Here is a 27777-nt window from a genome sequence, read left to right as displayed (position 1 = left end):
CCTTGCAATTATTAGCAGGGGAAGATCCAACAGACTCTATATATGCATCGATCAAAACAAACAAACAAACTCCTCCACTATATTTATACGTATTAGTTGCTGGCCTCATATGCTAATAAGCTAAACAACTTGTACGTACTGGATCGTCCTTGGAGTATCCTTTGTCTTGCATGCATGCATGCATGGTTCCATCATCGATCACTTTATATATACTAGCAACTAGCTTGGCTAGGGATCAGATGGTGTAGAGGGAGAGAGAGAGAGTAAAGAATGAAGAAGAAGCTAGCTAGCTAGGCCGGGTTAGTTTCCCATCAAGGGGACGAAGAGCCACACAGCCACGCATATATTATATATAGGGAGAGATAGAGACAAATTGTGCCTAGATCGTTCTATCATGCAGTACTATATAGATAGCTAGCTAGCTGGTGGATTAGTAGAGATAGAGTGCATCTGCCTCATGCATCAAGACAAGTGGAGGCCAGTGTGTAACATGCATGCATAAGATGTGACCTGCATACTACCCTCTGTATTAATTACTATGTGGCATGCATATATACACGACACGACGTCCATCCACTACTGGAGAATGGGGCTTCCGGTCAACAATATTTGTTCCGATTGTTTTAAATCCGGTATTGATACTGGACGATTATATTGTCCCGGTTGTTTTTAAAACCGGCATTGATAAGAGACGCCAGCTAGGTACGAGTACGACTACTTCCCACGCCCTGGTAAGAGACGCCAGCTAGGTACGAGTACGACTTTGTGGATTCGGTTATGCATGACTCTGTTATTTCTTGCTTAGCATAAATCGTGCAGCAACTCCAAAAATGTTAGCTATTTTTGTTGTAGATGCTAGTATTTTACAGTAGTGTGTAATAAAATTAAAGTAGACTCCAACAGATGTGCTCTGCTATCTGATTTTGTAAAATTGAAAGTTAGCTATCCCTTGATTTTTGTTGGCCATATATATCCAACCATGGTATGTGACTTTGTAAAATAGCAAGGCTGTTATGTGGACCTTAATTTTTTTTAGAGATTTTCTATTTTACAAAATGGCAAAATACTTGGATTTAGCTATTAATTTTAGCCAATCTGTTGGAGTTGATCCTTTTATAGGCATTTACAAGCAGGCCGCCAAATCTCCTGGGACAATAACCCACTAACAATCTGAGTTCTTTATTTGCTAAATCCCTATACAACAACATTACTAAGTCTCAACCGTGACAGTCTCAACCGTGCCACGCCGTCGCCACGCTGTCGCCCTAGCCGTCATCACGCTGTCGCCCAAGCCGTCGTCACACCGTCGCTGGGACCGGTACTGAGTATGTGTTTTTGTGTATGCTAATAGAATATTAAATTGATTTGATAGAAATATTTAGGGAAATGTTGGATTAAGGACTACTGATTTAGTAGGCAAAGTTTTAGTCAAATGTTTAGGGTTTATGAAATATATATATATATATATATATATATATATATATATATATATATATATATATATATATATATATATATATATAATTAGTGAAATGTTTAGGGGTTTATCATTTATGGATTAAGGATTTAGAGCATCAGCAGTAGTTTCTAAATAGGTTATTAAATACAAATTTAACAAGTTGTTGCAAAAAAATGTTCTTCCAACTGTTCTATAAATGATGTTGCTGAATTTATAAAATCCCTACATCAATTTGACTCTAGTTTTTATTTCAAACAATGTTCTTTTTTAGTTGACTTGAGCGGTTCAATCAAATTTGCAGTCGGAATCCTGTGGAAGCAGCCAAGCAAGGTTTAATAACGCTTTTGCTTTTTATACAACAATATTACAAACATATTTCAGAAAATTCCTGTATAAAGTATGTTTCTTTTCTTCTATATGCAGTGAAATGCAGAACTGGCGGAGAATCATTGTTGCTCTCCGGGAATATAAGAAGTGTCATGAAGTAAGCGAAGGGTGGAGAGCTACTGATGCTGTCGTACTAGAACACTTAAAAAGCTTTAGGTGGGCACATGAGACGGACATAGATTACATAAAAACTGTAGTTGAGGACATGGAAAAGGCATACCGAGATCATCTGGTAATATAATAGTGGAATCCATATTGCAATCATTCATATTATTTTTATCTTTGGACATTCTAAACTTGTCATTTTTTAATGTAGGAGGGATTGGAATTTATTTTTGATGTCACAGATGCAATGCAAGATATTTTCCATTATATCAAACCTGGACTTCTTGATCCCCCAGCGAATCAATTTATTCAAACTGAAGACGATGATGTGTATCCGTCTCATCAGCCACAGAAGAGGCAAAAGACATCTCACATAGCTGCTGGTAGTTCCAGCACGACCCCAAGCATTGGTCAACAATTTCCTAGGTTCTTACAAGAAGACAACACAGCTGGTTTAGGTCTCAGTATTTACAATGGTCGTACGAATATGGAGTGGTGTTCTAAAAGACTTTTGGAGTGTCAATTCAGCAATGAGGAAGAACTTCAACTTGGTATCCAAATACTGAAAGAAGACTGGGAAGCTCATCAGATATTCATGTCATTACCGCTTGGGAATGCTAAAAACTTTATTTTAACATGCATTTCAAGATCATAGCTAGATGATGTGGTGTGGGGTGTGTTGAATAATGTGAAAAAATGTAGTGAATGTGAACTCTGATCGTTGAACTTGAGTGATTGTGAGAGGCTTGGTTGTGAACTATGATGTGTTCAATGTTATGAACTATGTTGATTTCTTATTGTATGCATCTTATGAACATTGTTTTATGCTGTCTGTTATGAACAATATATGTATTATGATGTTGTATCTTATACGCACAGAATAAAGGCCCTTGAGGCAAGAATAAAACACGTACATGGCAAGAATAGTACCGGCTGTATTCAAGAACCGGTATAAAAACTAATAGTGGGTAGAAAATTTAATGGAAGGAAGGTTCAATACCGGTTGCACCTGCCAGCAGCTTTAGTACCGGTTGGATTTCATAACCGGTACTAATGTTTGGGTTTAGTACCGGTTCTTTTGACCAACCGTTACTAAGTACTTCACTTTAGTACCGGTTCTGGAAAGAACCGGCATCAATCTTTCTGCTTTATAAACATCTTCCTCGATCGAGTTGGCGCCAAGAACCACGAGTTGGCGCCAAGAACCACAGAGCTCTCTATTTCCTCGAGCTGGCGCCATAAGATGAAAAGAGGCAAAGGTGCTGTCCATTTTTTCCCCGAAAATATTCTTGAAGATTTTACTCAGTTAAACGCTGAAAATGCTTAGATGAGTTGATATTTGTTGTTGATTTGTATAATTTATGGGAAAATAGCTAGTTTTCTAATTCGTGTTGCAATATGTATGAATAAAATAGAAGTAATAGTAGCAACTCAACTAGGATTATTTAAGCTTTGTTCATTGGCTAAGTTTGATTGATGGTTGTGTGTAATACTTTTTGATTTGTGTGAAATAATCATCTTATATGTTGTCTATTATGTATGAAGGGTAATATATAATACTCAAAAAGAGGTGAAGTGCTGTCAATTTAACTCAATTAACTGTGAAAAAAGGTTAGCACATTCATCCTCTCGTATAGTTTAGTTCAAATAGTAATGTATTGTTTACATGTCATCAATTTTGTGTTTCAATTATACCATATGTTTATTACAAAGATTGGATCGTAAATGTTTTATATAAATAATACAGATGGGCCGTCAATGGATGTACAACATGGATCGACGCTCTAAAGGATATATTGAAGGAGTTCAATATTTTCTCAATACGGCCGAGAGACACAAGCATAGAGGTTTCATGTGTTGTCCTTGCAGAGAATGTAAGAACGAGAGAGAATACTCGTCAACGGCACCAATTCATCTCCACTTGCTACAAAGGGGTTTCATGCCTAACTATATTTGTTGGACCAAGCATGGAGAGACAGGGGTTCTAGAGGTCGATGAAGAGGAGTACGATGACACATTTTCGAACTATGCACAATACAGTTCTTTTGTAGATGCTGTAACGGATGAGGTTGAAGATGCTGAGGACAATGATGCCATGGCACAAATGTTGCATGACGAAGAGAAAGACTGCGACAATGAAAAGGTTAGAAAAAACTAGAGCGCATGTTAGAGGACCACAATACTTTATTATACCCAGATTGTAAACAGGGCCACAAAAAGTTACGTACCACCTTGGAATTGTTGCAGTGGAAAGTAACAAATGGTATTAGTGACAAGGCTTTCAATGAGATATTAAGTCTAATAAAGAAGTTTCTTCCAGAGGGGAACAAATTGCCAGCATCAACATATGAAGCCAAAGAGGTTGTTTGCCCTGTCGGTTTGGAAGTACAGAAGATACATGCATGCCTTAATGACTGTATACTATATCATGGTGAGGTGAACGAGAAATTAGAAGTTTGCCAGGTTTGCAAGGCATCAAGATATAAGATAAGGCGTGCCGACACTCTTGATGGTGAGGTCGAACCCCATAGGAAAAGAATACCAGCTAAAGTCATGTGGTACTTCCCTATAATTCCAAGATTGAAGCGTTTATTTCGTAACAAAGAGCACGCCAAAATGATGAGGTGGCACAAGGAAGAGCGTAAGGTGGATGGTATGTTGAGACATCCAGCCAATGGTTCGCAATGGCGTAAAGTTGATAGAACATTCCCAGACTTTGCAGAGGATGCGAGAAATGTAAGGTTTGGTTTAAGCACCGATGGCATGAACCCTTTCGGTGAGCAGAGCAGCGGCCATAGCACTTGGCCTGTCACTTTATGCATGTACAACCTGCCTCCCTGGCTATGTTTAAAGCGAAAGTTCATTATGATGCCATGTCTTATTCAAGGGCCAAAGCAACCTGGTAACAACATCGATGTATACCTACAACCATTAGTGGATGAGTTGTTGCAGCTGTGGTCCAAAGGTGTACGCATGTGGGACGAGCACAAGAAGGAGGCTTTTGACCTACGTGCTATGTTATTCGTAACCATCAACGACTGGCCTGGACTCTCAAATCTGTCAGGACAATCCAATAAGGGATTTAGGGCATGCACACATTGCTTAGATGAGACTGATAGCTTGTATTTACGTCATTGTAGAAAAGTTGTTTATATGGGGCATCATTGATTTCTTGGGGCCAAACACCCATTAAGAAGAAAAGGTAAGCATTGGAATGGGCAAGCAGACCATCGTGCCAAGCCAATTCATCGAGGTGGCATTCTTTTATTCCAGATGGTACAACACTTAAACATAGTGTTTGGAAAGGGATCTGGTCGCCAACCTGCTCTGAGTGAAGATGGAAGGGCACCAATGTGGAAGAAGTCAATATTTTGGCAACTACCTTATTGGACAGTTCTAGATGTTCGCCACTCAATCGATGTAATGCATCTTACAAAGAATCTTTGCACTAACATACTTGGTTACTTAGGCATATATGGGAACTCCAAAGATACAGTCGAATCACGGGAGGACTTAAAAGCTATGAATCAACGAATGGGTCTTCACTCGAAAGAGAGGGATGGACAACATTATCTTGGTCCTGCTAGCTATACAATCAGCAAGAAAGAAAAGGACATCATGTTTGAATGCTTGAACAGTATCAAAGTACCAACTGGCTACTCCTCTAATGTAAAAAGGCTCATAAATATGCAGGACAAGAAATTTGGGCACGTAAAGTCTCATGATTGCCATGTGCTGATGACACAACTGCTTCCGATCGTGTTGAGGGGTGTTCTTCCGAGCAATGTTAGAAAAACAATCACAAAGCTATGCGCTTTTTTGAATGCGGTGTCACAGAAGGTAATTGATCCAGATAGCCTATATAACCTACAGAACGACATTACACAATGCCTAGTGAGTTGTGAACTAATTTTTCCTCCATCATTCTTTGATATTATGACACATCTTATGGTTCACATTGTAAAAGAGATTGGTATTCTTGGACCTATCTTCCTGCATAATATGTTCCCATTCGAGAGGTACATGGGAGTTCTTAAGAAGTATGTGTGCAACCGTTCTAGCCCTGAAGGATGTATTGCTAAGGGTTACGGAGCAGAAGAGGTGATCGAGTTCTATGTCGACTATATCGATGAACTTAGGCCTATTGGTGTTCCGTTATCACGTCACGAGGGGAGATTATCGGGAAAAGGAACTCTTGGAAGGAAAATAATTCGAACTAATGATGTTGTTTCATTTAATAAAGCACATTATACAATATTGCAACAGTCTTCTTTGGTGGCTCCATATATCGAGGAGCACAAGAACTTGATACGTCATCAAAACCCAATGAAGTCTGAGCCCTGGATTGCACGTGAGCATGTGGATACCTTTGCTTACTGGTTGCAACAACATCTAATAGCCGATGAATGTATAGATAAGCAATTGGCGTGGTTGGCTAGGGGTCCATGCTCCTCGATCTTGACATTCCAAGCATATGAAATAAATGGGTACACATTTTACACAAGATCACAAGACAACAAGAGCACTAACCAGAATAGTGGTGTTTGAATAGATGCCATAGATAGTGATGGAAACAAGAACTCATACTATGGTTTCATTGAGGAAATCTGGGAACTCGAGTATGGACCTTATTTGAAGATCCCCTTATTTCGTTGTCAATGGGTGAAGTTGAATGGAGGCATAATGATTGACCTAGAGTACAAAATGACAACCGTGGACCTTAATATGACTGGATATAGAGATGACCCATTCGTCCTTGCCAAGGATGTCATACAAGTTTTCTATGTGATGGATATGTCGACGAAACCGAAGCGGAAGCTACAAACAAATGATGTTCCGTCCGAGACAGTGCCTAAACGACACATAGTTCTTCCTGGAAAACAAAAGATCATGGGAGTTGAGGACATCAACGATGAAGAAGACTACGACCAACTTCAAGATGCACCTCCTTTTTCAGTACATGTTGACACAAGTACCTTGTTAGCCAATGAAGATGCTCCCTATTGCGTTCTGATCATAACGAAGTGAGAACTGTGAAAAAGAAGTGTAATTCTAAGAAGCATTAAGTTTTATGTATGATACACATGTTTTATGTATGATAATTGAAATTGGTACATATATGAGGTCCCCCCTCCCCCCCCCCCCACACACACACACACACACATATATATATATATATATATATATATATATATATATATATATATATATATATATATATATCGGTTTCGTGGAGGGTATAGTACCGGTTGTATTTAAAAACTGGTACTAGTTATGTCAGAGATGTCTTTAGTACCGTTTTTTTGCAATAACTGGTAATAAATATTGTAGTGGAGGTTTTTAGGGTTTAAGAGTGTTGTTGGGACACACTCTTTGAACCCACCACTGCCACCGTCATCGCACTAGCCGTCGCCACGCCGACTTCGCCAGAGCCCAGAGATCTACTTCCCACGCCCTACCCCAATTCCCCTCGGCCGCGACGAACCTACCGAGACGTGAGGTCGACCTCGTCGGAGAAGAAGAGACGCGCGCGCCCGGATAGGTACTATACGACTTTGTGGATTCGGTTATGATTCTGTTCTTTCTTGCTTAATACTTGGATTTAGCTATTAATTAGTGAAATGGCAAAATTAGTGGACGCGCGCGCCCGGATAGTTATCTATCCCTAGATTTTCTTTTAGAGTTTTTCTATTTTACAAAATGGCAAAATACTTGGATTTAGCTATTAATTAGTGAAATATTTAGGGTTTATCATTTAGGGTAACTTTTTCTACATAACTAGTTGTTCTCGGATTCCTATGTAGTATTTGTCCATAACATGCACATTACACTATATAGGTCAAGGAAACACTAGATTAGGGTTTATGGCTATATTTAACAGGATATATTTCATTTATTTTGGATATGTGCTTGGTGTAACTGAACCACCCAGTCAGTGAAACTGAAACGCAAAATGGATTGCGTTTCTTCGGGTTCTTGCTCTGCAACAGGTTGTGTGCCCCAGTGCCGATCTGCACCTAGCCGTCGAACTCGGTCGTATGACATTGGCCACGCAGACCTGCCCCGGATCCACCGATCGTGTCACTCCTCTCCAGCGAGCGTGTTAGTCGTCACGCATCAGGATCAGGTGGTAATCCCCAATGTTACATCAATTTGACTCTAGTTTTTATTTCAAACAATGTTATTTTTAGTTGACTTGAGCCGTCCAATCAAATTTGCAGTCCGAATCCTTTGGAAGCAACCCAGGAAGGTTTGATAATGCTTTTGCTTTTCATACAACAATATTACAAACATATTTCGGAAAATTCCTGTATAAAGTATGTTTTCTTTTCCTCTATGTGCAGCGAAATGGACAATGTCTGGCGGGATATCATTACTGCTCTCATAGCATATAGGGGCTGTCATGAAATAGGCGAAGGGTGGAGAGCTACTGATGCTGTCGTAGTAGAACACTTAAAAAGCTTTAATTGGGCACATGACATGGATATAGAAAACTTAAAAGCTGTAGTTGCAGAAATGGAGAAGGCATACCAAGATCATGTGGTAATATAATAGTGGAATCCATATTACAATCATTCATATATTTTTTTTTATCTTTGGACCTTCTAAACTTGTCATTTTTTAATGTAGGACGAAGTGACATTTATTCCTCATGGCATGGCAACTTTAATGAAACATGTGTTCCATTATATCAAACCTGATCTTTTAGATTGCCAACCGTCTCCAATTATGCAAACTGAAATCATCCCATCTCATCGGCCAGCGAAGAGGTTGAAGACATCTCACATAACTGCTGGTAGTTCCAGCACGACCCAAAGCATTGGTCAACAATTTTCTAGGTTGCTACAACAAGACAGAACAGCTGGTTTAGGTGCCAGTATTTACAATGGTCATTTGAATATGGAGAGGTGTACTAGAAGACTTTTGGAGTGTCAATTCGATGACAACATACTTCAACTTGGTATCCAAATACTGAAAGAAGACTAGGAAGCTCGTCAGGTCTTCATGTCATTACCAATTACTAGTGCTAAAAACTTTATTATAACATGCATTTCCAAATCATAGCTAGATGATGTTGTGTGGGGTGTTGAATAATGTGAACAATGTAGTGTATGTGAACTCGAGTTGTATATACTGAGTGATTGTGAGAGAGGCTACCTAGGTTGTGAACTATGATGTGATGAATGTTATGAACTATGTTGATTTTTTATTGTATGCATCTTATGAATATTGTTTTATGCTGTTTGTTATGAACATTGTATCTTATGAACAAGTTTGAATAGGATAGTATCAATTTCTATTGTGGTATCTCATTACGGTTGGACTTAACCAAATAGCACCAATGTACGTGTTTAGAACCGGTTATAGCAATCAACCGGTACTAAATTCTTCACTTCAGAACCGGTTCTGGACAGAACCGGTACTAAAACTTACTTGTGGCGAATGTAAAATGCGGCTTTAGTACCGGTTGTTAAAGAGCACCGGTACCAAACTTTCCTTTGTTCGCACCTATTAAGATTTAGAACCGATTGCTATTTAGAACCGGTTCTAATGATGTCTTTAGTACCGGTTGATAAGAAGAGCCGATACTAAAGTTACCTTTTCGAGTTCGCGGCTAGTAAGATTTAGTACCGGTTGTTAAAGAGCACCGGTACCAAACTTTCCTTTGTTCGCACCTATTAAGATTTAGAACCGATTGCTGTTTAGAACCGGTTCTAATGATGTCTTTAGTACCAGTTGATAAGAGGAGCCGATACTAAAGTTACCTTTTCGAGTTCGCGGCTAGTAAGATTTAGTACCGGTTGTTAAAGAGCACCGGTACCAAACTTTCCTTTGTTCGCACCTATTAAGATTTAGAACCGATTGTGTTTAGAACCGGTTCTAATGATGTCTTTAGTACCGGTTGATAAGAGGAGCCGATACTAAAGTTACCTTTTCGAGTTCGCGGCTAGTAAGATTTAGTATCGGTTGTTAGTATAAATCGGTACTGAAGATGTTTTAGAACCGGTTGTTTACTACAACCGGTACTAAAGTCTCCTCAACTATAAATTTAATTTGTTGGTAACTGCCTCGCCTCCGTTTTTTATCTAGTGCTCCACCGCAATCTCTTCACTACCGTCGTCCCCGATCGACCGCGCCGACGTCTTCGCCTCCGCTGCCGGTTCACCATTGCGCTCGGCCTCGACGTTGTCCACCGCCGCCGTCTCCGACCAGTGTCTCGACGTTCTTCACCGCCGCTCGACGTTCTTCACCGCCACCGTCTCCGACCAGTGCGCCGACGTCTGTTAAAGTATGCAATATATATAGTCATGATAATCCTATCGGTATGTTAACAAAGGTTGTTTCTGGAGCTCAGTTTGAGCTACGCTTAGACTTAGTTGGCATTACAGTTGAAGTCGTAGTGACTTTTAACTTTGACGATTATTTGTTATTATTGAAGGGAGATGATTGATGATACTTGATTTGCTACGAAATAGAATTCATCTCAAGGTGGAGTTTATTGGAATATGATTCTAAGCATAAGGTGAGTCTTTAAGGGGCACGTGGTTTGGGTTATGTTAATTAGCACATTTATTTTCACATTGGACTGCAGTAGTCTCTCATGTGTTATATTTGGTGGTTGTGCTATTTGTTGGTTGGAAAACAAGTTTGGTGGCTATTGTTACTGTCTTCTGTAAAAAGAAGAATATTCTATTTGAGTACCATCATCAAAGGATGCTAAATCATCATCGTCAAAGCAAAGGATGTTATGCATAGTAAGGACATGTGCAGAACAAAATTAAAGTAGAACGGCGTAGCGTTGCTTGCTGCTTGCTGGCTCAATTACTGAGTAGTCAAGTAGAATTGATTAAGAATCGAGGTAGTAGATGGCTCAGTCAGTGCGTGTGTGTCGCTGCCATGTAGGCGGCGGCGAGCATGTTGCCGAGCTTGACCTGCGCCGGCGTGGTCAGATGCGTGTAGTCGTTGGCGACGGGCAGGCCCTTGGCGTCCACGTACCTGACGTTGCGGAGGCTGACCCTCCTCTGCGCCTCCCTGACGATGTCCACAAACCTGCCCTGCCCCGTGGCCAGCCCCACCTGGATGACCAGCAGGTCCGGCATGCCCAGGTCCCGGCGGACGTCGCGGACCAAGGCCTCCATGCGGGGCGTGTAGGCGTCGGCGTCCTGGCGCCTGATGGTGTCGGCCTCGCCCTGGTACCAGAGCAGCGCGGCCAGCCTGGTGGCGGGCCCGCGGGCGACGGCGGCCCTTGCGCGCGCGAGCATGCGGTCGTACAGCGGCGTGCCGCGGGACCAGCTGGCGATGGGCGTGGCGCCCTGCGCGCAGGGGATCAGCCCCACGACGGCGGGGCGGCGGCCGGAGCGGCGCCAGGAGCGGAGGAGCGCGTGCGCGAAGGGCATCCCGGGGCCCACGCCGAGCACGTTGTGCAGGTCAATGCCGGCGTGCAGCGGCTCCCGGGCCTCCTCCCAGCGCAGGGACGGGGAGAGGCGGAGGATGCGCGGGGAAGGCGCGCACGCGGGCGGCACCACGCCGTCCCAGGTGCCGTTGGTGGCGCCGCCGCGGCCGCCCATGTTGGACTGCCCGGCCAGGAGGAACACGAGCGTCGGAGTGGAGGCGGTGGCTGCTGCCTCCGCTGGCACTGTGGGTGCGGCAAGGAGGAGGAAAGGCGGCGGCAGGAGGAGGAGGAGGAGCATCTGCGCCATTGCCGCTCCGCTGCTGTCACTCTCAGCTCAGCTCAGCTGCTCTAGTAGAAGGGTGTGGAGTGGAAGTGAGATCTTAATTAAAGACAGCAGATGAAGCAAACATGCTCATCAAAGCTGCCAACGGCCAATGGAATTCGCATGGGTCACGGTGATACTCATACTGCTGGCGGCTGGCCCCACTCACCGCCAAAAATAAAAGAAACCAAGCACATGGAGGATCTCATGTCCGTTAAAGCCTCAATTGGCGGAAGGACCACGTCACGTCAGTGTGAACGACGGAAACTTCAAAATCTTTGTCGGCCACGCTCAAGTTTGAAAACGAGGCTGTTCTCTTCCGATTAAAAGCTAGTTTCTGTAATTCAAAATCTTTTTCGGCTTGAGCTTAACTCCACATATAGCTAGTCCACTTCAACCAAACGGGGCATTAGCTGAGTACGTTGATGTGTACTCACTCTTGCTATAACACGAAACACCAGGTGGTCCCCATTGCAACCCTTGCTCAGGAGAAGACGAAGGCATAGCAGAAGATTTCCAGGAGTTTCAAGACTATTATAATTTCTAGACTTGGATTATCAATTTCTAGACTTGGATTATCATACTGTCTGTGAATGTCTTATCATACTATGTTTCGTATTCACACTTTGATTCCTGCTTAAGTTAATGACTATGTGGATGTCTTCGACATCAAGATGTAATAAGTAAATACCTCTTTACTCTATTATTTGAGCATTGTACGATGATGTCTAGTTATGCAATCGCTGTGTATGTGAATATCTGATCCTGGCACGTACATGGTTCGCATTCGGTTTGCCTTCTAAAATCGGATGTGACACTCGGTCAAGATGACCGAGTTTGAGTCTATCCTAAATAATCGCTTTGATTGAAGGGGTGACCCTATTCTATGGTTGTGACCTCTTGTTACATGTGATATATCAATCTAGGCAGGGGTCGACATAGAAGTCGAAAGGAAATAGGCCTAAAAACCATTTCCACATTTGTTTTAGTAATTGGCGACCATCACAACCAATTGAGCTAACTAGTTTGCTAAGTTATGATTTCATACACTCAAAAAATACTTCAAGAAAGATCAACCATCAAAACAGTGTATCACATACCGTTTGAGGATCTAGTGCGGACTATCCATGACAACGTATGCATGTGTGCTTAAGTATGACTTCTGTATGCATATGTGCAAGATTCCAAGCCAAACCTAAAGAATGCCACCCACAGGCTATGAAAAAGAATCTTGATATATCTAGTTCATACTTCTAACTTTAGGCTTTGGTACTGTAACACCCTGAATTTGGGATATAATTATTTTTTCTAATATCCACCAAATTTAGGTGTTACCCTCTCTTTTCCTTGCTTTTCTTTTCCATTTTATAAATAATTGAGAGTTATTTTATTATATATAGGTGTAAGCCTAGCGAAGTGAACCTTAGAGAAGCTTTGATTGTTGCATTCATGTCATTACATAGTGTTTCTAAGTGCAAAAGGTGTTTGAAACATGTTAGTATACCTTTTACAAGCTTTCGGTAAATTTTCATATTTTCGGAGTAGTTTTCTATATTTTGAAAACCAATTTTTTATTTGAGGTACTTAAAAATATATCTAGAAGCTATAAATATGTTTTTTGAGTTCATTGGGGGCCAAAACATTTCTAGGAATTTTCCTAGGATTTATGTAAGTATCTAGAATATTTTGAGCATTAAGAAAATGGATTTCTAGATTTTCTGAATTTAACAAATAGTAAAATCCAAATTTAACCCGAATTTAAATTTCATCCAAAACCCTAGCTATATACTTCATCTCGCCTAGCCCATTCCAAATCACGAGACGATTTCCTCATATTCATTCCCCCATCTGCCGGAATCGCTCGTCGAAGTTCGAGGGTGGTTTCAACTTTGACGACAACTCTGACGAGCAATTACTTTCCATCCGTTGATCTCCGGTGAAATCCGAGAGTATCGCTACATTCGTCTCGTCGAGGACTTTGTTTGGGTGCCTTCGGTTGGTCGATTGGACCTCCAAATATCTGTCAATCGATGATTTTTGGGTTTTCCTCGACTCGGGCGACCACCTTCTTCTTTGGGGAGCCTTCTCCATTGTTTTCAATATATGTCCTTCGTTTTCGCCGATTGAAGTAGCGCTGGCCTCCGTAGCCCCAACCCCTGGCCGTCTCCAACCAGCCCCTGCACTAGCCGCTATAGTGCTGCTCCGGCATCGTCGCTGCGGAGCTGCATCGTCGCGACGCCGTCCAGCGCCACCGGAGTCTGGTCGAGGCCACGCCACCACGGCTTGCCCTGGCCGCATGCACGTAGCGCCACCCCCACGCGCCTGCTCCGGCGAGCAGCGGTCCCGTCGCACTGCCTGCCCGGCCACCGACGAGCCGACCGCTGCAGCCAGGTGCCCGCGATCCATTTTTTTCTTCCTTTGCTGTTGCAGTTCGTGTGTGGGCGAGAAGAACCAGCTGGTAACTACCACTCCATGGCTCCACGCCCAAATTCATGCCAGAGAAAACCACCCTGCGGGCTCCACTTACATGCAGACCCTCACATAAGGTTTGTTCGGTTATTCCATATAGATTGAATGTGATTGGAAAAAATTATAAAAATTTTGACTTGTTTAGGATTGAAATCCATCCAATTCCAACCAATCCACATGGATTGAAAGCAAAATGAACAGGCCATAAGCGAGATCTCCGCACCGCGGGTGGAAAGCTGTCCCCACACCAGATCAAGTGGATTCTTTGCGTGTGTGCTCCGTATTGCTCTGTGTGTGGTTTAGCCCATCCAATTACATCGTGCCACGTCATTTAATTTCACGGTGTATTAAATGTGTGTTATCTGTTGCGTTTTAAATTCGTTTTGTCGTTCAGGTTGCGTTAGCTCCGTAATAATATTGCCTGCATGTAAAAAATATTATTTTGTCGCAACACATGTTTTTGTTAATTATTTAGTAAATCATTTATCCGATGTTTATTAAAACAACATTCTAATTAAATTTAATGTATATATTTAATTTGCGCTTTTGTGCTTTTCTCGTGTGTTGTGCGTGCGGATCGTGTGCGCTGCCGCGCGTCATCCACGCGCTAAGTCGTGTGTGCCGTTCGCGCGCTATCGCGCGGTTTTGCGTGCCTTGTCGCGTGTCGCTAATTCGCCACGCTTAGGATCGCTCATGTTAGTTAATTTACTTATTTAACCGATATTTTTAAGTGTAGTAGATTGACCAGAACTAAGTAGTAGCTTTAATTTATATTTGATAAATGTCGATTAATGTGTTTATGACGGGTTAAATGTTCTAGTTCCTCTTGGCTAACACAAACGCGATAACTTCTCAATCATAGCTTCGATCTCGGTGTTTATTTTTCTTGCGTGACCGTAGAAGCTAGCTCTATTCTATATTTCATGTTTTTATGATGATTTCCCTTGTATGGTGTGATGTTCTTATGCATTTATATGTTTGTTTGCTTGTGCCTGTTTGTGTTCGTCGCGTGTCGCGAATAGATCGTGGTCTGTTCTCGGGCTTCGAGAAATTGATGATCAAGCTTTGGTGATCGAGAGATCGAGCTCTTCGAGTTATACAAGGTTAAATACTCTGCACATCTGTTTGGTGAATGCAAATGTCCTCTGACCTACTTAAATCCTGTTCACATGATAATTCATTTCCCCCATTACATAATTGAAACTTAAGGATTGACTACTTTATATTTACCTTGTTCTTGATTACCTTTTGGGTTATTATGGTTAGCTTTATGCTAGCGCTCTACTTTAATAAATGAAAATGATGAGACACAATTATGATATGATGCTTTACATAGTGATTATGATTATGAGCTTGTGATATTAAAGGAGGTTCGGGCTGTTTCCCGAGTACTCCGTAAGGACCTGTTCATTGGATGACCACCAGGGAAAATAGTGCAACCATGAGGGTGATATGGGACACTCTTAGCTAATTAATTAGAGGAACTTGAGGTGTAGTGTGCTTCGCCGTCGTGCCGTCAATGGGGTCTAAGCACAGTACTTGCTTTGTCGAGACTTGGTGCCGAGGTTCTTTCGTGTTGCTTTTGTTAGTCACCCTTCATGCGGGGAGAGGTACTGTGTTTATCAAACTGGAGAAATCTAACAGACGATTATGACCTCTAGGAATCTTTGTAAAAGCTACATAGTGAAACCCTACCGGATCACCCCAGAAATGATCAATGGGGAGGCTAGAGCCCCGGGCAGAAAGGGGATCACAGCTCATGGGTAAAGTTTGCAACCTCTGCGGAGGAATGAAACTGATATATCAACCGTGCTCATAGTTAAGAGTGGCCTTGTGAGCTCCTTTGATGAGTTATAGATGATATGAGATACCATGATTATAGATGATGATGATGATTCTATTAACGATGTTTCTAACTATGGATTCTAGTATTTCCTCTATGAGGAGGTACTCTTGGGATGATAACTTGGGTTTACTGATAAAACTTGGCTCATATTAAAGAATAAAACTTGACAAAGTAAAAGCAACATGCTTTTAGCATAACTCCACATAATGCTACTCTACCTCAGTCAAACGAGACATTTGCTAAGTACGTTAATGTGTACTCACCATTGCTTTCACAAAACACTAGGTTGCCTTTGGTGCAACCTATGCTCAGGTAAAGAAGAAGAAGAACGTGTCGAGGCATATCTCTAGGAGTTCCAGGACTTCGACGAGTTCGAGGATTAGGCTAGCGACCTCCCCCAGTCAGCTGCATGTGGTGGGTTTATTTATGTTGGCTACGTTTCTACTATGTGTACTTTGATTTATATAATGTAAATGACTCTAGTCTATAATATTATTACTTACTCTTTATTATTATTCAAAGCATTATGCTATGACGAGTAATTTATGTAATCGTTTTTGTATGAGTTCTGATCCTGGAATGTACATGGTTCACATTCGGTTTGCCTTCTAAAACCGGGTGTCACAGGTACCCCAAGGGTTCAAACTTTGATCTCATGGGTATTCAGACGTTGATTATGCCAAATGTAAGGTAGATAGAAAGAGTACATGAAAGTCGCCTAGAGGGGGTGAATAGGGCGAATCTGAAATTTACAAACTTTAAGCACAACTACAAGCCGGGGTTAGCGTTAGAAATATAAACGAGTCCGAAAGAGAGGGCGAAAACAAATAACAGGCGAATAAGAGTGGATGACACGGTGATTTGTTTTACCGAGGTTCGGTTCTTGTAAACCTACTCCCTGTTGAGGTCGTCACAAAGATCGGGTCTCTTTCAACCCTTTCCCTCTCACAAACGGTCACTTAGACCGAGTGAGCTTCTCTTCTCAATCAAACGGGACACTAAGTCCCCACAAGGACCACCACACAATTGGTGTCTCTTGCCTTGGTTACAATTGAGTTGAACATAAGAAAGAATAAAGAAGAAAAGCAATCCAAGCGCAAGAGCTCAAATGAACACAAATGACTCTCTCTCTCTCTAGTCACTAATTTGGTTGGAGTGATTCCTGACTTGGGAGAGGATCTGATCTCTTTGTTTTGTGTCTTGTATTGAATGCTATAGCTCTTGTATGAGGTGTAAAGTCTGAAAACTTGGATGCAATGAATGGTGGGTGGTTGGGGGTATTTATAGCCCCAACCACCAAAAGAACCGTTGGTGGAGGCTGCTGTCGAATGGCGCACCGGATAGTCCGATGCGCCACCGGACACTGTCCGGTGCGCCAGCCACGTTACCCGGCCGTTGGAGCTTCTGACAACTGGGCCACCGGACAGTCCGGTGGTGCACCGGATAGGTCCTGTAGACTATCCGGTGCGCCTTCTGTCGCGTGCTCTAACTTCTGCGCGCGTAGCTGCGCACTGTAGCGCATTTAATGACCTCTGCAGACGACCGTTGGCGCGAAGTAGTCGTTGCTTCGCTGGCACACCGGACAGTCCGGTGCTACACCGGACAGTCCGGTGCTACACCGGACAGTCCGGTGCTACACCGGACAGTCCGATGAATTATAGCGGAGCGGCTTCCAGAATTCCCTAAGGTGAGCAGTTTGGAGTTGAGCTCCCTGGTGCACCGGACACTGTTCGGTGGTGCACCGGACACTGTCCGGTGGCACACCGGACAGTCCGGTGCGCCAGACCAGGGCACACTTTGGTTGTATTTTGCTCTTTTTATTTGAACCCTTTCTTGGTCTTTTTATTGGTTTGTTGTGAACCTTTGGTACCTATAACACTTATAATCTAGAGCAAACTAGTTAGTCCAATTATTTGTGTTGGGAAATTCAACCACCAAAATCAATTAGGAAAAAGGTGTAAGCCTATTTCCCTTTCAATCTCTCCCTTTTTGGTGATTGATGCCAACACAAACCAAAGCAAATATAAAAGTGCAGAATTGAACTAGTTTGTATAAGGTAAGTGCAAAGGTTGCTTGGAATGAAACCAATAATTATTTCTACTAGATATGCATGGAATGATTTTCTTCTTATTTAAAATTTTGGACCACACTTGCACCACTTGTTTTGTTTTGCAAATGTTTTGGAAAATCTTTTCAAAGTCTTTTGCAAATAGTCAAAGGTTAATGAATAAGAATTTGAGAAGCATTTTCAAGATTTGACATTTTCTCCCCCTGTTTCAAATGCTTTTCCTTTGACTAAACAAAACTCCCCCTTAATGAAATCCTCCTCTTAGTGTTCAAGAGGGTTTTAGATATTAATTTTGAAGAGGGTGTTACCAATTTTGAAATTGTATCAAAACTAAGATACCGATAGAAAAATCTTTTCTTAACACAAATTTGAAAAATTACAATTTTTGAAATTGGTGGTGGTGCGGTCCTTTTGCTTTGGGCTAATACTTTCTCCCCCTTTGGTATGAATCGCCAAAAAACGGATACTTGTGAGTGAAATATAAGCCCTTATTACTTTCTCCCCCTATGGTAAATAATATATGAGTGAAGATTATACCAAATTGGAGAGCGGTGTGGAGCGACGACGAAGGATGAATAATTTGATGGAGCGGAAGCCTTGTCTTCGCCGAAGACTCCAATTTCCTTTCAATCTATGACTTAGCATGAAATGCACTTGAAACCATATTAGTCATAGGACATGAAAGAGACATGATCAAAGGTATAGAAATGAGCTATGTGTGCAAAATATCAATCAAAATTCCTAGAATCAAGAATATTTAGCTCATGCCTAAGTTTGGTAAAAGTTTGCTCATCTAATGGCTTGGTAAAGATATCGGCTAATTGTTCTTTGGTGTTAACATAAGCTATCTCGATATCCCCCTTTTGTTGGTGATCCCTTAAAAAGTGATACCGAATGGCTATGTGTTTAGTGCGGCTATCTTCAATGGGATTATCTGTCATGCGGATTGCACTCTCATTATCACATAGAAGAGGAACTTTGGTTAATTTGTAACCATAGTCCCTAAGGGTTTGCCTCATCCAAAGCAATTGCGTGCAACAATGGCCTGCGGCAATGTACTCAGCTTCGGCGGTAGAGAGAGCTACAGAATTTTGCTTCTTTGAAGCCCAAGACACCAGAGATCTTCCCAAGAACTGGCAAGTCCCTGATGTGCTCTTTCTATTAATTTTAGACCCTGCCCAATCAGCATCGGAATAACCAATTAAATCAAATGTGGATCCCTTGGGGTACCAAAGGCCAAACTTAGGAGTATAAACTAAATATCTCAAGATTCATTTCATGGCCCTAAGGTGAATTTCCTTAAGATCGGCTTGGAATCTTGCACACATGCATACGGAAAGCATAATATCCGGTCGTGAAGCACATAAATAGAGTAAATATCCTATCATCGACCGGTATACCTTTTGATCTATGGATTTACCTCTCGTGTTGAGGTCGAGATGCCCATTGGTTCCCATGTGTGTTTTGATGGGCTTGGCATCCTTCATCCCAAACTTGGTGAGTATGTCTTGAATGTACTTTGTTTGGCTAATGAAGGTGCCCTCTTGGAGTTGCTTCACTTGAAATCATAGGAAATACTTCAACTCCCCCATCATAGACATCTCGAATTTTTGAGTCATGATCCTACTAAACTCTTCACATGTAGATTCATTAGTAGACTCAAATATGATATCATCAACATAAATTTGGCATACAAACAAACATTTGCAAGTGTTTTAGTAAAGAGAGTAGGATCGGCTTTTCCGACTTTGAAGCCATTAGCGATAAGAAAATCTCTTAGGCATTCATACCATGCTCTTGGGGCTTGCTTGAGCCCATAAAGCGCCTTAGAGAGTATATACATGGTTAGGATACTCACTATCTTCAAAGCCGGGAGGTTGCTCAACATAGACCTCTTCCTTGATTGGTCTATTGAGGAAGGCACTTTTCACGTCCATTTGGTAAAGCTTAAAGCCATGGTAAGTAGCATAGGCAAGTAAAATACGTATTGACTGAAGCCTAGCTACGGGTGCATAGGTTTCACCGAAATCCAAACCTTCGACTTGTGAATACCCCTTGGCCACAAGTCGGGCTTTGTTCCTTGTCACCACACCATGCTCATCTTGCTTGTTGCGGAAGACCCACTTGGTTCCTACAACATTTTGGTTAGGACATCGAACTAAATGCCATACCTCATTCCTTGTGAAGTTGTTGAGCTCCTCTTGCATCGCCAGCACCCAATCCGAATCTTGAAGTGCTTCCTTACCCTGTGTGGCTCAATAGAGGAAACAAAAGAGTAATGTTCACAAAAATGAGTAACACGAGATTGAGTGATTACCCCCTTATGAATATCGCCGAGGATGGAGTTCACGGGGTGATCTCGTTGAATTGCTTGGTGGACTCTTGGGTGTGGCGGTCTTGGACCCTTATCATCTTCCTTGTATTGATCATGGGCATCTCCCCCTTGATCATTGTCCTCCTCTTGAGGTGGCTCATCTTCTTGATCCTCATTTTCATCATCTTGAGCTTGAACCTCATCTTGTGTTGGTGGAGATGCTTGCATGGAGGAAGATGGTTGATCTTGTGCTTGTGGAGGCTCTTCGGATTCCTTGGGACACACATCCCCAATGGACATGTTCCTTAGCGCGATGCACAGAGCCTCTTCATCATCTAGCTCATCAAGATCAACTTGCTCTACTTGAGAGCCGTTAGTCTCATCAAACACAATGTCACAAGAAACTTCAACTAGTCCAGTGGACTTGTTAAAGACTCTATATGCCCTTGTGTTTGAATCATAACCAAGTAAAAAGCCTTCTACAGCCTTAGGAGCAAATTTAGATTTTCTACCTCTTTTAACAAGAATAAAGCATTTGCTACCAAAGACTCTAAAATATGAAACATTGGGCTTTTTACCGGTTAGGAGTTCATACGATGTCTTCTTGAGGATTCGGTGTAGATATAACCGGTTGATGGCGTAGCAAGCGGTGTTGACCGTCTCGGCACAAAACCGATCCGAAGTCTTGTACTCATCAAGCATGGTCCTTGCCATATCCAATAGAGTTCTATTCTTCCTCTCCACTACACCATTTTGTTGTGGTGTGTAGGGAGAGGAGAACTCATGCTTGATGCCCTCTTCCTCAAGAAAGCCTTTTATTTGAGAGTTCTTGAACTCCGTCCCGTTGTCGCTTCTAATCTTTTTGATCCTTAAACCGAACTCATTTTGAGCCCGTCTCAAGAATCCCTTTAATGTCTCTTGGGCTTGAGATTTTTCCTACAAAAATAACACCCAAGTGAAGCGAGAATAATCATCCACAATTACAAGACAATACTTACTCCCGCCGATGCTTATGTAAGCGATCGGGCCGAATAGGTCCATGTGGAGTAGCTCAAGTGGCATGTCGGTCGTCATGATGTTCTTGTGTGGATGGTGAACACCAACTTGCTTCCCTGCTTGACATGCGCTACAAACCCTGTCTTTCTCAAAATGAACATTTGTTAGTCCCAAAATGTGCTCTCCCTTTAGAAGCTTATGAAGATTCTTCATCCCAACATGGGCTAGTCGGTGGTGCCAGAGCCAACCCATGTTAGTCTTAGCAATTAAGCAAGTGTCTAGTTCAGCTCTATCAAAATCTACTGAGTATAGCTGACCCTCTAACACTCCCTTAAATGCTACTGAATCATCACTTCTTCTAAAGACAGTAACACCTATATCCGTAAAAAGACAGTTGTAGCCCATTTGCATAATTGAGAAATAGAAAGCAAATTGTAATCTAAAGAATCTACAAGAAAAACATTGGAAATAGAGTGGTCAGGAGATATAGCAGTTTTACCCAATCCTTTGACCAAACCTTGATTTCCATCCCCGAATATGATAGCTCGTTGGGGATCTTGGTTTTTCTCATAGGAGGAGAACATCTTCTCCCCTATCATGTGGTTTGTGCACCCGCTGTCGATGATCCAACTTGAGCCCCAGATGCATAAACCTACAAAACAATTTTAGGCCTTGTTCTTAGGTACCCAAACGGTCTTGGGTCCTTTGATATTAGAAACAAGCACCTTGGGTACCCAAACACAAGTCTTTGACCCCTTGTGTTTGCCCCCAACATATTTGGCAACTATTTTGCCTGATTTGTTAGTTAGCACATAGGAAGCATCAAAAGTCTTAAATGAAATGTTATGATCATTTGATGCAATAGGAGTTTTCTTTTTAGGCAATTTAGCATGGGTTGATTGCCTAGAGCTAGATGCCTCACTCTTATACATAAAAGCATGATTAGAGCCAGAGTGAGATGTTGGGACCATGCTTCGTCGCTGAAGGTCCTGAAGGAAGAAACACCTTCGGCAAAACATGTTTATACGTGACACCGAAACCACCGCTCATGAAGCTTCGATATTATAGCGTATCCGAAGATGAAGGATCGAACCGACTTAAAGATGGAATGACTTTTTAGTCCATGAGGGTCTGAGTCATAATTGTAATCTCTTGTAAGGGGTATGATTGTAATTTCTTACAGGCTGCGTCCTGTGCCTATAAATAGTGAATAGTACTCCTTTACTGTTCACGGAATCCTGTAATTGCTAACGCATTACTCTGGAATTATCGTTTTCTGCCAAGACGAAGGTATAAATGTAACTAAACATGATGTTTTAATATGCCAATTTATATTATAAAATAAGTAAATAACATTATTTATTCTTGGTATTCTTTAACGTTTTATATTTCATTTCGCATTATTTTATCTCTAAACACGAAGGTAGGACCTTCGTGATTTATCATCCATAACCTTCATCCGAAGCTCATTAAATCCTCAGGGAAATAATGCTTCAGCGGATGAAGGGTTTTAACATTTAACATTCTATGTTGCCTTGTTCTTAATTCATAGCATTTGAGAACAAGTCCCCAACATTGGCGCCCACCTCCGGTAAACTCACTTCCACTTTTTTGAGACGATGGCTTCGTTCAAGAATCAAGCTGGAACTGCTTCGGCTCCAAAGCTGATCCTCCTGATAACAGGCGGTTCATGTTCAGAGCCGGCTAACAAGAAACAGAAGAAGGAGGCACAGAGAAGAGTACAACATGTAGGGGTACAAGGACCCTTCATCAAGTCAAGATGGTCTCACATTCCAATTACCTTCTCTCAAGAGGATCTTCAGCTCAAGGATTACCCACACAATTGAGAGCACCTAGAGGGGGGGTGAATAGGTGATCCTGTAAAACTTGAAACTTAATCCGCAAAACTTGATTAGGAGTTAGCACGAATAATCCAAGTGGCTAGAGAGGAGAACTTGCACAACACGATAACCACAAAGAGATCAACACAGAGATAGCACAGTGGTTTATCCCGTGGTTCGGCCAAGTCCAACACTTGCCTATTCCACGTTGTGGCATCCCAACGGACGAGGGTTGCAATCAACCCCTTTCAAGCGGTCCAAAGACCCACTTGAATACCACAGTGTTTTGCTTTCACTTTACTATATCCCGCTTGCGAGGAATCTCCACAACTTGGAGCCTCTCGCCCTTACACTTTGAAGTTCACAAAGAAGCACGGAGTAAGGGAGGGATGACCAACGCACACAAGACACGAAATCAGAGTACCAACACGCACACAAGTCACAACAAGAGCTCACAACACAACCCTGTGAGTTCACAACTCAAATGGAGCTCTAGTTGCTATCACAAAGAATCAAATGCGCGGCATTGAAGTCTTGGTGCTTAGGAATGCTTAGAGAATGCTTGGTTTTCTCCTCCATGCGCCTAGGGGTCCCTTTTATAGCCCCAAGGCAGCTAGGAGCCGTTGAGTGCATTCCAGGAAGGCAATTCTTGCCTTCTGTCGCCTGGCGCACCGGACAGTCCGGTGCACCACCGGACACTGTCCGGTGCGGATCTCTTTCCTTATTTGGCGAAGCCGACCGTTGCAGTCTTGGAGCCGTTGGCGCACCGGACACTGTCCGGTGCACACCAGACAGTCCGGTGCCCCTTCCGACCGTTGGCACTTGCCACGCGTCGCGCGTGGATTCCGTGGCCGACTGTTGGCCCGGCAGACTGTTGGCTCACCAGACAGTCCGATGCACCACCGGACAGTTCTGTGATTTATAGCCGTACGTCGCCGACGGTTTCCCGAGAGCAGCGAGTTCGCCTGAGTCAGCCTGGCGCACCGGACACTGTCCGGTGCACCACCGAACAGTCCGGTGCACCCAGACTGAGCTGACTTCGGCTGAACAAAGTCATCTTTAATTCCAACTTGATTTTTCCTGTTTCCAGCACTTAGACATAATACATTAGTCTCCAAAACAATATACTAAATCTTAGAAACATACCTTTATACTTGATTTGTACTTTGTCCACCATTTAACACTTAGGCACTTGTGTTGGACACTAAATCACCAAAATACTTAGAAATGGCCCAAGGGCACATTTCCCTTTCAATCTCCCCCTTTTTGGTGATTTATGCCTACACAACACAAAGCAAGTAGAACAAGTGCAAAATCAATTCAAATAAGAACTCAAGATTGTTTTGATTCAAATTTGGCATATATGGATCATTCTTTGCCACCACGTGGTTTGTTTTTGCAAATCAAATTCAATTTCCTATCTCTAAGTCAAACACACTTGTTGAGACATAAAGAGAGTTGTTCCAAGAGAAATTGATCAAAGATTTCAAAAACTCCCCCTTTTCTCATAATCAACCATTCTCCCCACAAGAGGCCAACTTTTGACAAAAGAGACAAACAAGAGTATTTTGACAAACAAAAACTCTAACTCTACTTTTTTCAAAATTCTCAAGTGGTAGCTGATCCATTTCTTGCTTTGGCCTTATTTTCTCCCCCTTTGGCATCAAGCACCAAAACAGGATCAATTTTGGCCCTTTAACCCCATTGCCTCACCAAAATCTTCAACTAAGAGTAAAAAGGCAATAAGAGTACAAAGATGAACTTGGAATTAGTTACTCTTTCATTGGAGTGCAGTGGAAGTCTTGCATGGTCTAAGTCCACCTTTCCCCTTTCAAACCTCCTTTGAGACTAAATTAAGCAAACTCAAGCACACAGTTAGTCTCAAAGGGTCAAGTTGTAGCACATCTCCCCCTAAATATGTGCATCACTTGCAAATGGACTTATGAGGTCCGGGGAGTGCTTGTACAACTTGAGCACCATAAATAAACAACAAAATGCATTAAGGAACATGATCAAGGCATAAAACACATGTATGTTATAAATCAATCCAGGTTCCGCGAATCTAAGACATTTAGCTCACTACGCAGCTTGCAAAAGGTCGACTCATCTAGAGGCTTGGTAAAGATATCGGCTAGCTGGTTCTCGGTGCTAGCATGAAACACTTCGATATCTCCCTTTTGCTGGTGGTCTCTCAAAAAGTGATGCTGGATGTCAATGTGCTTTGTGCGGTTGTGTTCAACAGGATTATCCGCCATGCGGATAGCACTCTCATTATCACATAGGAGTGGGACTTTGCTCAGATTGTAGCCAAAGTCCCTGAGGGTTTGCCTCATCCAAAGTAGTTGTGCGCAACACTGTCCTGCGGCAACATACTCGGCCTCAGCGGTGGATAGGGCAACGGAAGTTTGTTTCTAAGAGCTCCATGACACCAGGGACCTTCCTAAGAATTGGCACGTCCCCGATGTACTCTTCCTATCGACCTTACATCCAGCATAGTCGGAGTCTGAATATCCAATTAAGTCAAAGGTAGACCCCTTTGGATACCAGATCCCGAAACAAGGCGTAGCGACTAAATATCTAAGAATTCACTTCACCGCCACTAAGTGACATTCCCTTGGATCGGATTGAAATCTAGCACACATGCATACACTGAGCATAATATCCGGTCTACTAGCACATAAATAAAGTAAGGACCCTATCATAGACCGGTATGCCTTTTGATCAACGGACTTACCTCCTTTGTTGAGGTCGGTGTGTCCATCGGTTCCCATTGGAGTCTTTGCGGGCTTGGCGTCCTTCATCCCAAACCGCTTGATCAAGTCTTGCGTGTACTTCGTTTGGGAGATGAAAGTCCCATCCTTGAGTTGCCTCACTTGGAACCCAAGGAAATAGCTTAACTCACCCATCATCGACATCTCAAACTTTTGAGTCATCACCCTGCTAAACTCTTCACAAGACTTTTGGTTAGTAGAACCAAATATTATGTCATCGACATAAATTTGGCACACAAAAAGATCACCATCACATGTCTTAGTAAAAAGAGTTGGATCGACTTTCCCAACCTTGAAAGCATTAGCAATTAAAAAGTCTCTAAGGCATTCATACCATGCTCTTGGGGCTTGCTTAAGTCCATAGAGTGCCTTAGAGAGCTTACAGACGTGGTCGGGGTGCCGTTCATTCACGAAGCCAAGGGGTTGCTCCACGTACACCTCCTCCTTGATTGGCCCGTTGAGGAAGGCGCTCTTCACATCCATTTGGAACAACCTGAAAGAATGGTGAGCGACATATGCTAGCAAAATACGAATGGACTCTAGCCTAGCCACAGGAGCAAAAGTCTCCTCAAAGTCCAAACCTGCGACTTGGGCATAACCTTTTGCCACAAGTCGTGCCTTGTTCCTTGTCACCACCCCGTGCTCGTCTTGTTTGTTGCGGAACACCCACTTGGTTCCCACAACATTTTGCTTGGGACGAGGCACCAGTGTCCAAACTTCATTTCTCTTGAAGTTGTTGAGCTCCTCCTGCATGGCCAACACCCAGTCTGGATCTAGCAGGGCCTCCTCTACCCTGAAAGGCTCAATAGAAGAGACAAAAGAGTAATGCTCACAAAAATTAACTAAACGAGACCGAGTAGTTACTCCCTTGCTAATGTCACCCAAAATCTGGTCGACGGGATGATCCCTTTGAATCATCGCTCGGACTTGAGTTGGAGGTGTCGGTTGTGCTTCTTCCTCCATTACATGATCATCTTGTGCTCCCCCTTGATCATACGCCTCCTCTTGATGAACATGTTCATCGTCTTGAGTTGGGGGATGCATCATTGTTGAGGAAGAAGGTTGATCTCGCTCATTTTGTTCCTGCGGTCGCACATCTCCAATCGCCATGGTGCGTATTGCGGCCGTTGGAACGTCTTCTTCATCTACATCATCAAGATCAACAACTTGCTCTTTTGGAGAGCCATTAGTCTCATCAAATACAACGTCGCTAGAGACTTCAACCAAACCCGATGATTTGTTGAAGACCCTATACGCCTTTGTATTTGAGTCATAACCTAACAAAAACCCTTCTACGGCTTTGGGAGCAAATTTGGAATTTCTATCTTTCTTCACTAGAATGTAGCATTTATTCCCAAAAACTCGGAAATACAAAACATTGGGTTTGTTACCGGTTAGTAGCTCATATGAAGTCTTCTTGAGGAGGCGATGAAGGTAGACCCGGTTGATGGCGTGGCAAGCCGTGTTCACGGCTTCCGACCAGAAGCGCTCGGGGGTCTTGAACTCTCCAAGCATCGTCCTCGCCATGTCTATAAGCGTCATGTTCTTCCTCTCTACCACACCATTTTGCTGTGGTGTGTAGGGAGCGGAGAACTCGTGCTTGATTCCTTCCTCCTCAAGATACTCCTCCACTTGAAGGTTCTTGAACTTGGACCCATTGTCGCTCCTTATCTTCTTCACCTTGAGCTCAAACTCGTTTTGAGCTCTCCTTAGGAAGCGCTTGAGGGTCCCTTGGGTTTCAGATTTATCCTACAAAAAGAATACCCAAGTGAAGCGGGAAAAGTCATCAACTATAACAAGACCAT

At 42.6% G+C, this 27777-nt stretch overlaps 2 protein-coding genes across 2 annotated transcripts; one reads left to right on the top strand and one right to left on the bottom strand.

Annotated features, from left to right (window-relative positions):
- Positions 1–1587: 1587 nt before the first annotated feature.
- Positions 1588–5978, top strand: LOC118476196 (uncharacterized). Its single transcript, XM_035964447.1, has 3 exons — positions 1588–1789; positions 1883–2078; positions 2163–5978. The coding sequence occupies exon 3, from the start codon at positions 4115–4117 to the stop codon at positions 5117–5119; it is 1005 nt and encodes a 334-aa protein (XP_035820340.1). The 5' UTR covers positions 1588–1789; positions 1883–2078; positions 2163–4114; the 3' UTR covers positions 5120–5978.
- A 4645-nt stretch (positions 5979–10623) lies between these two features.
- On the bottom strand, positions 10624–11703 carry LOC100284547 (uncharacterized). Its single transcript, NM_001372004.1, has one exon. The coding sequence runs from the start codon at positions 11650–11652 to the stop codon at positions 10828–10830; it is 825 nt and encodes a 274-aa protein (NP_001358933.1). The 5' UTR covers positions 11653–11703; the 3' UTR covers positions 10624–10827.
- Between the last annotated feature and the right edge of the window lie 16074 nt (positions 11704–27777).

Source organism: Zea mays, chromosome 1, assembly GCF_902167145.1.
Source record: "Zea mays cultivar B73 chromosome 1, Zm-B73-REFERENCE-NAM-5.0, whole genome shotgun sequence".
Lineage (NCBI taxonomy): Eukaryota > Viridiplantae > Streptophyta > Magnoliopsida > Poales > Poaceae > Zea > Zea mays.
Note: the sequence above shows the minus strand (reverse complement) of the source record. Positions and strands in the feature narration are given on the sequence as shown.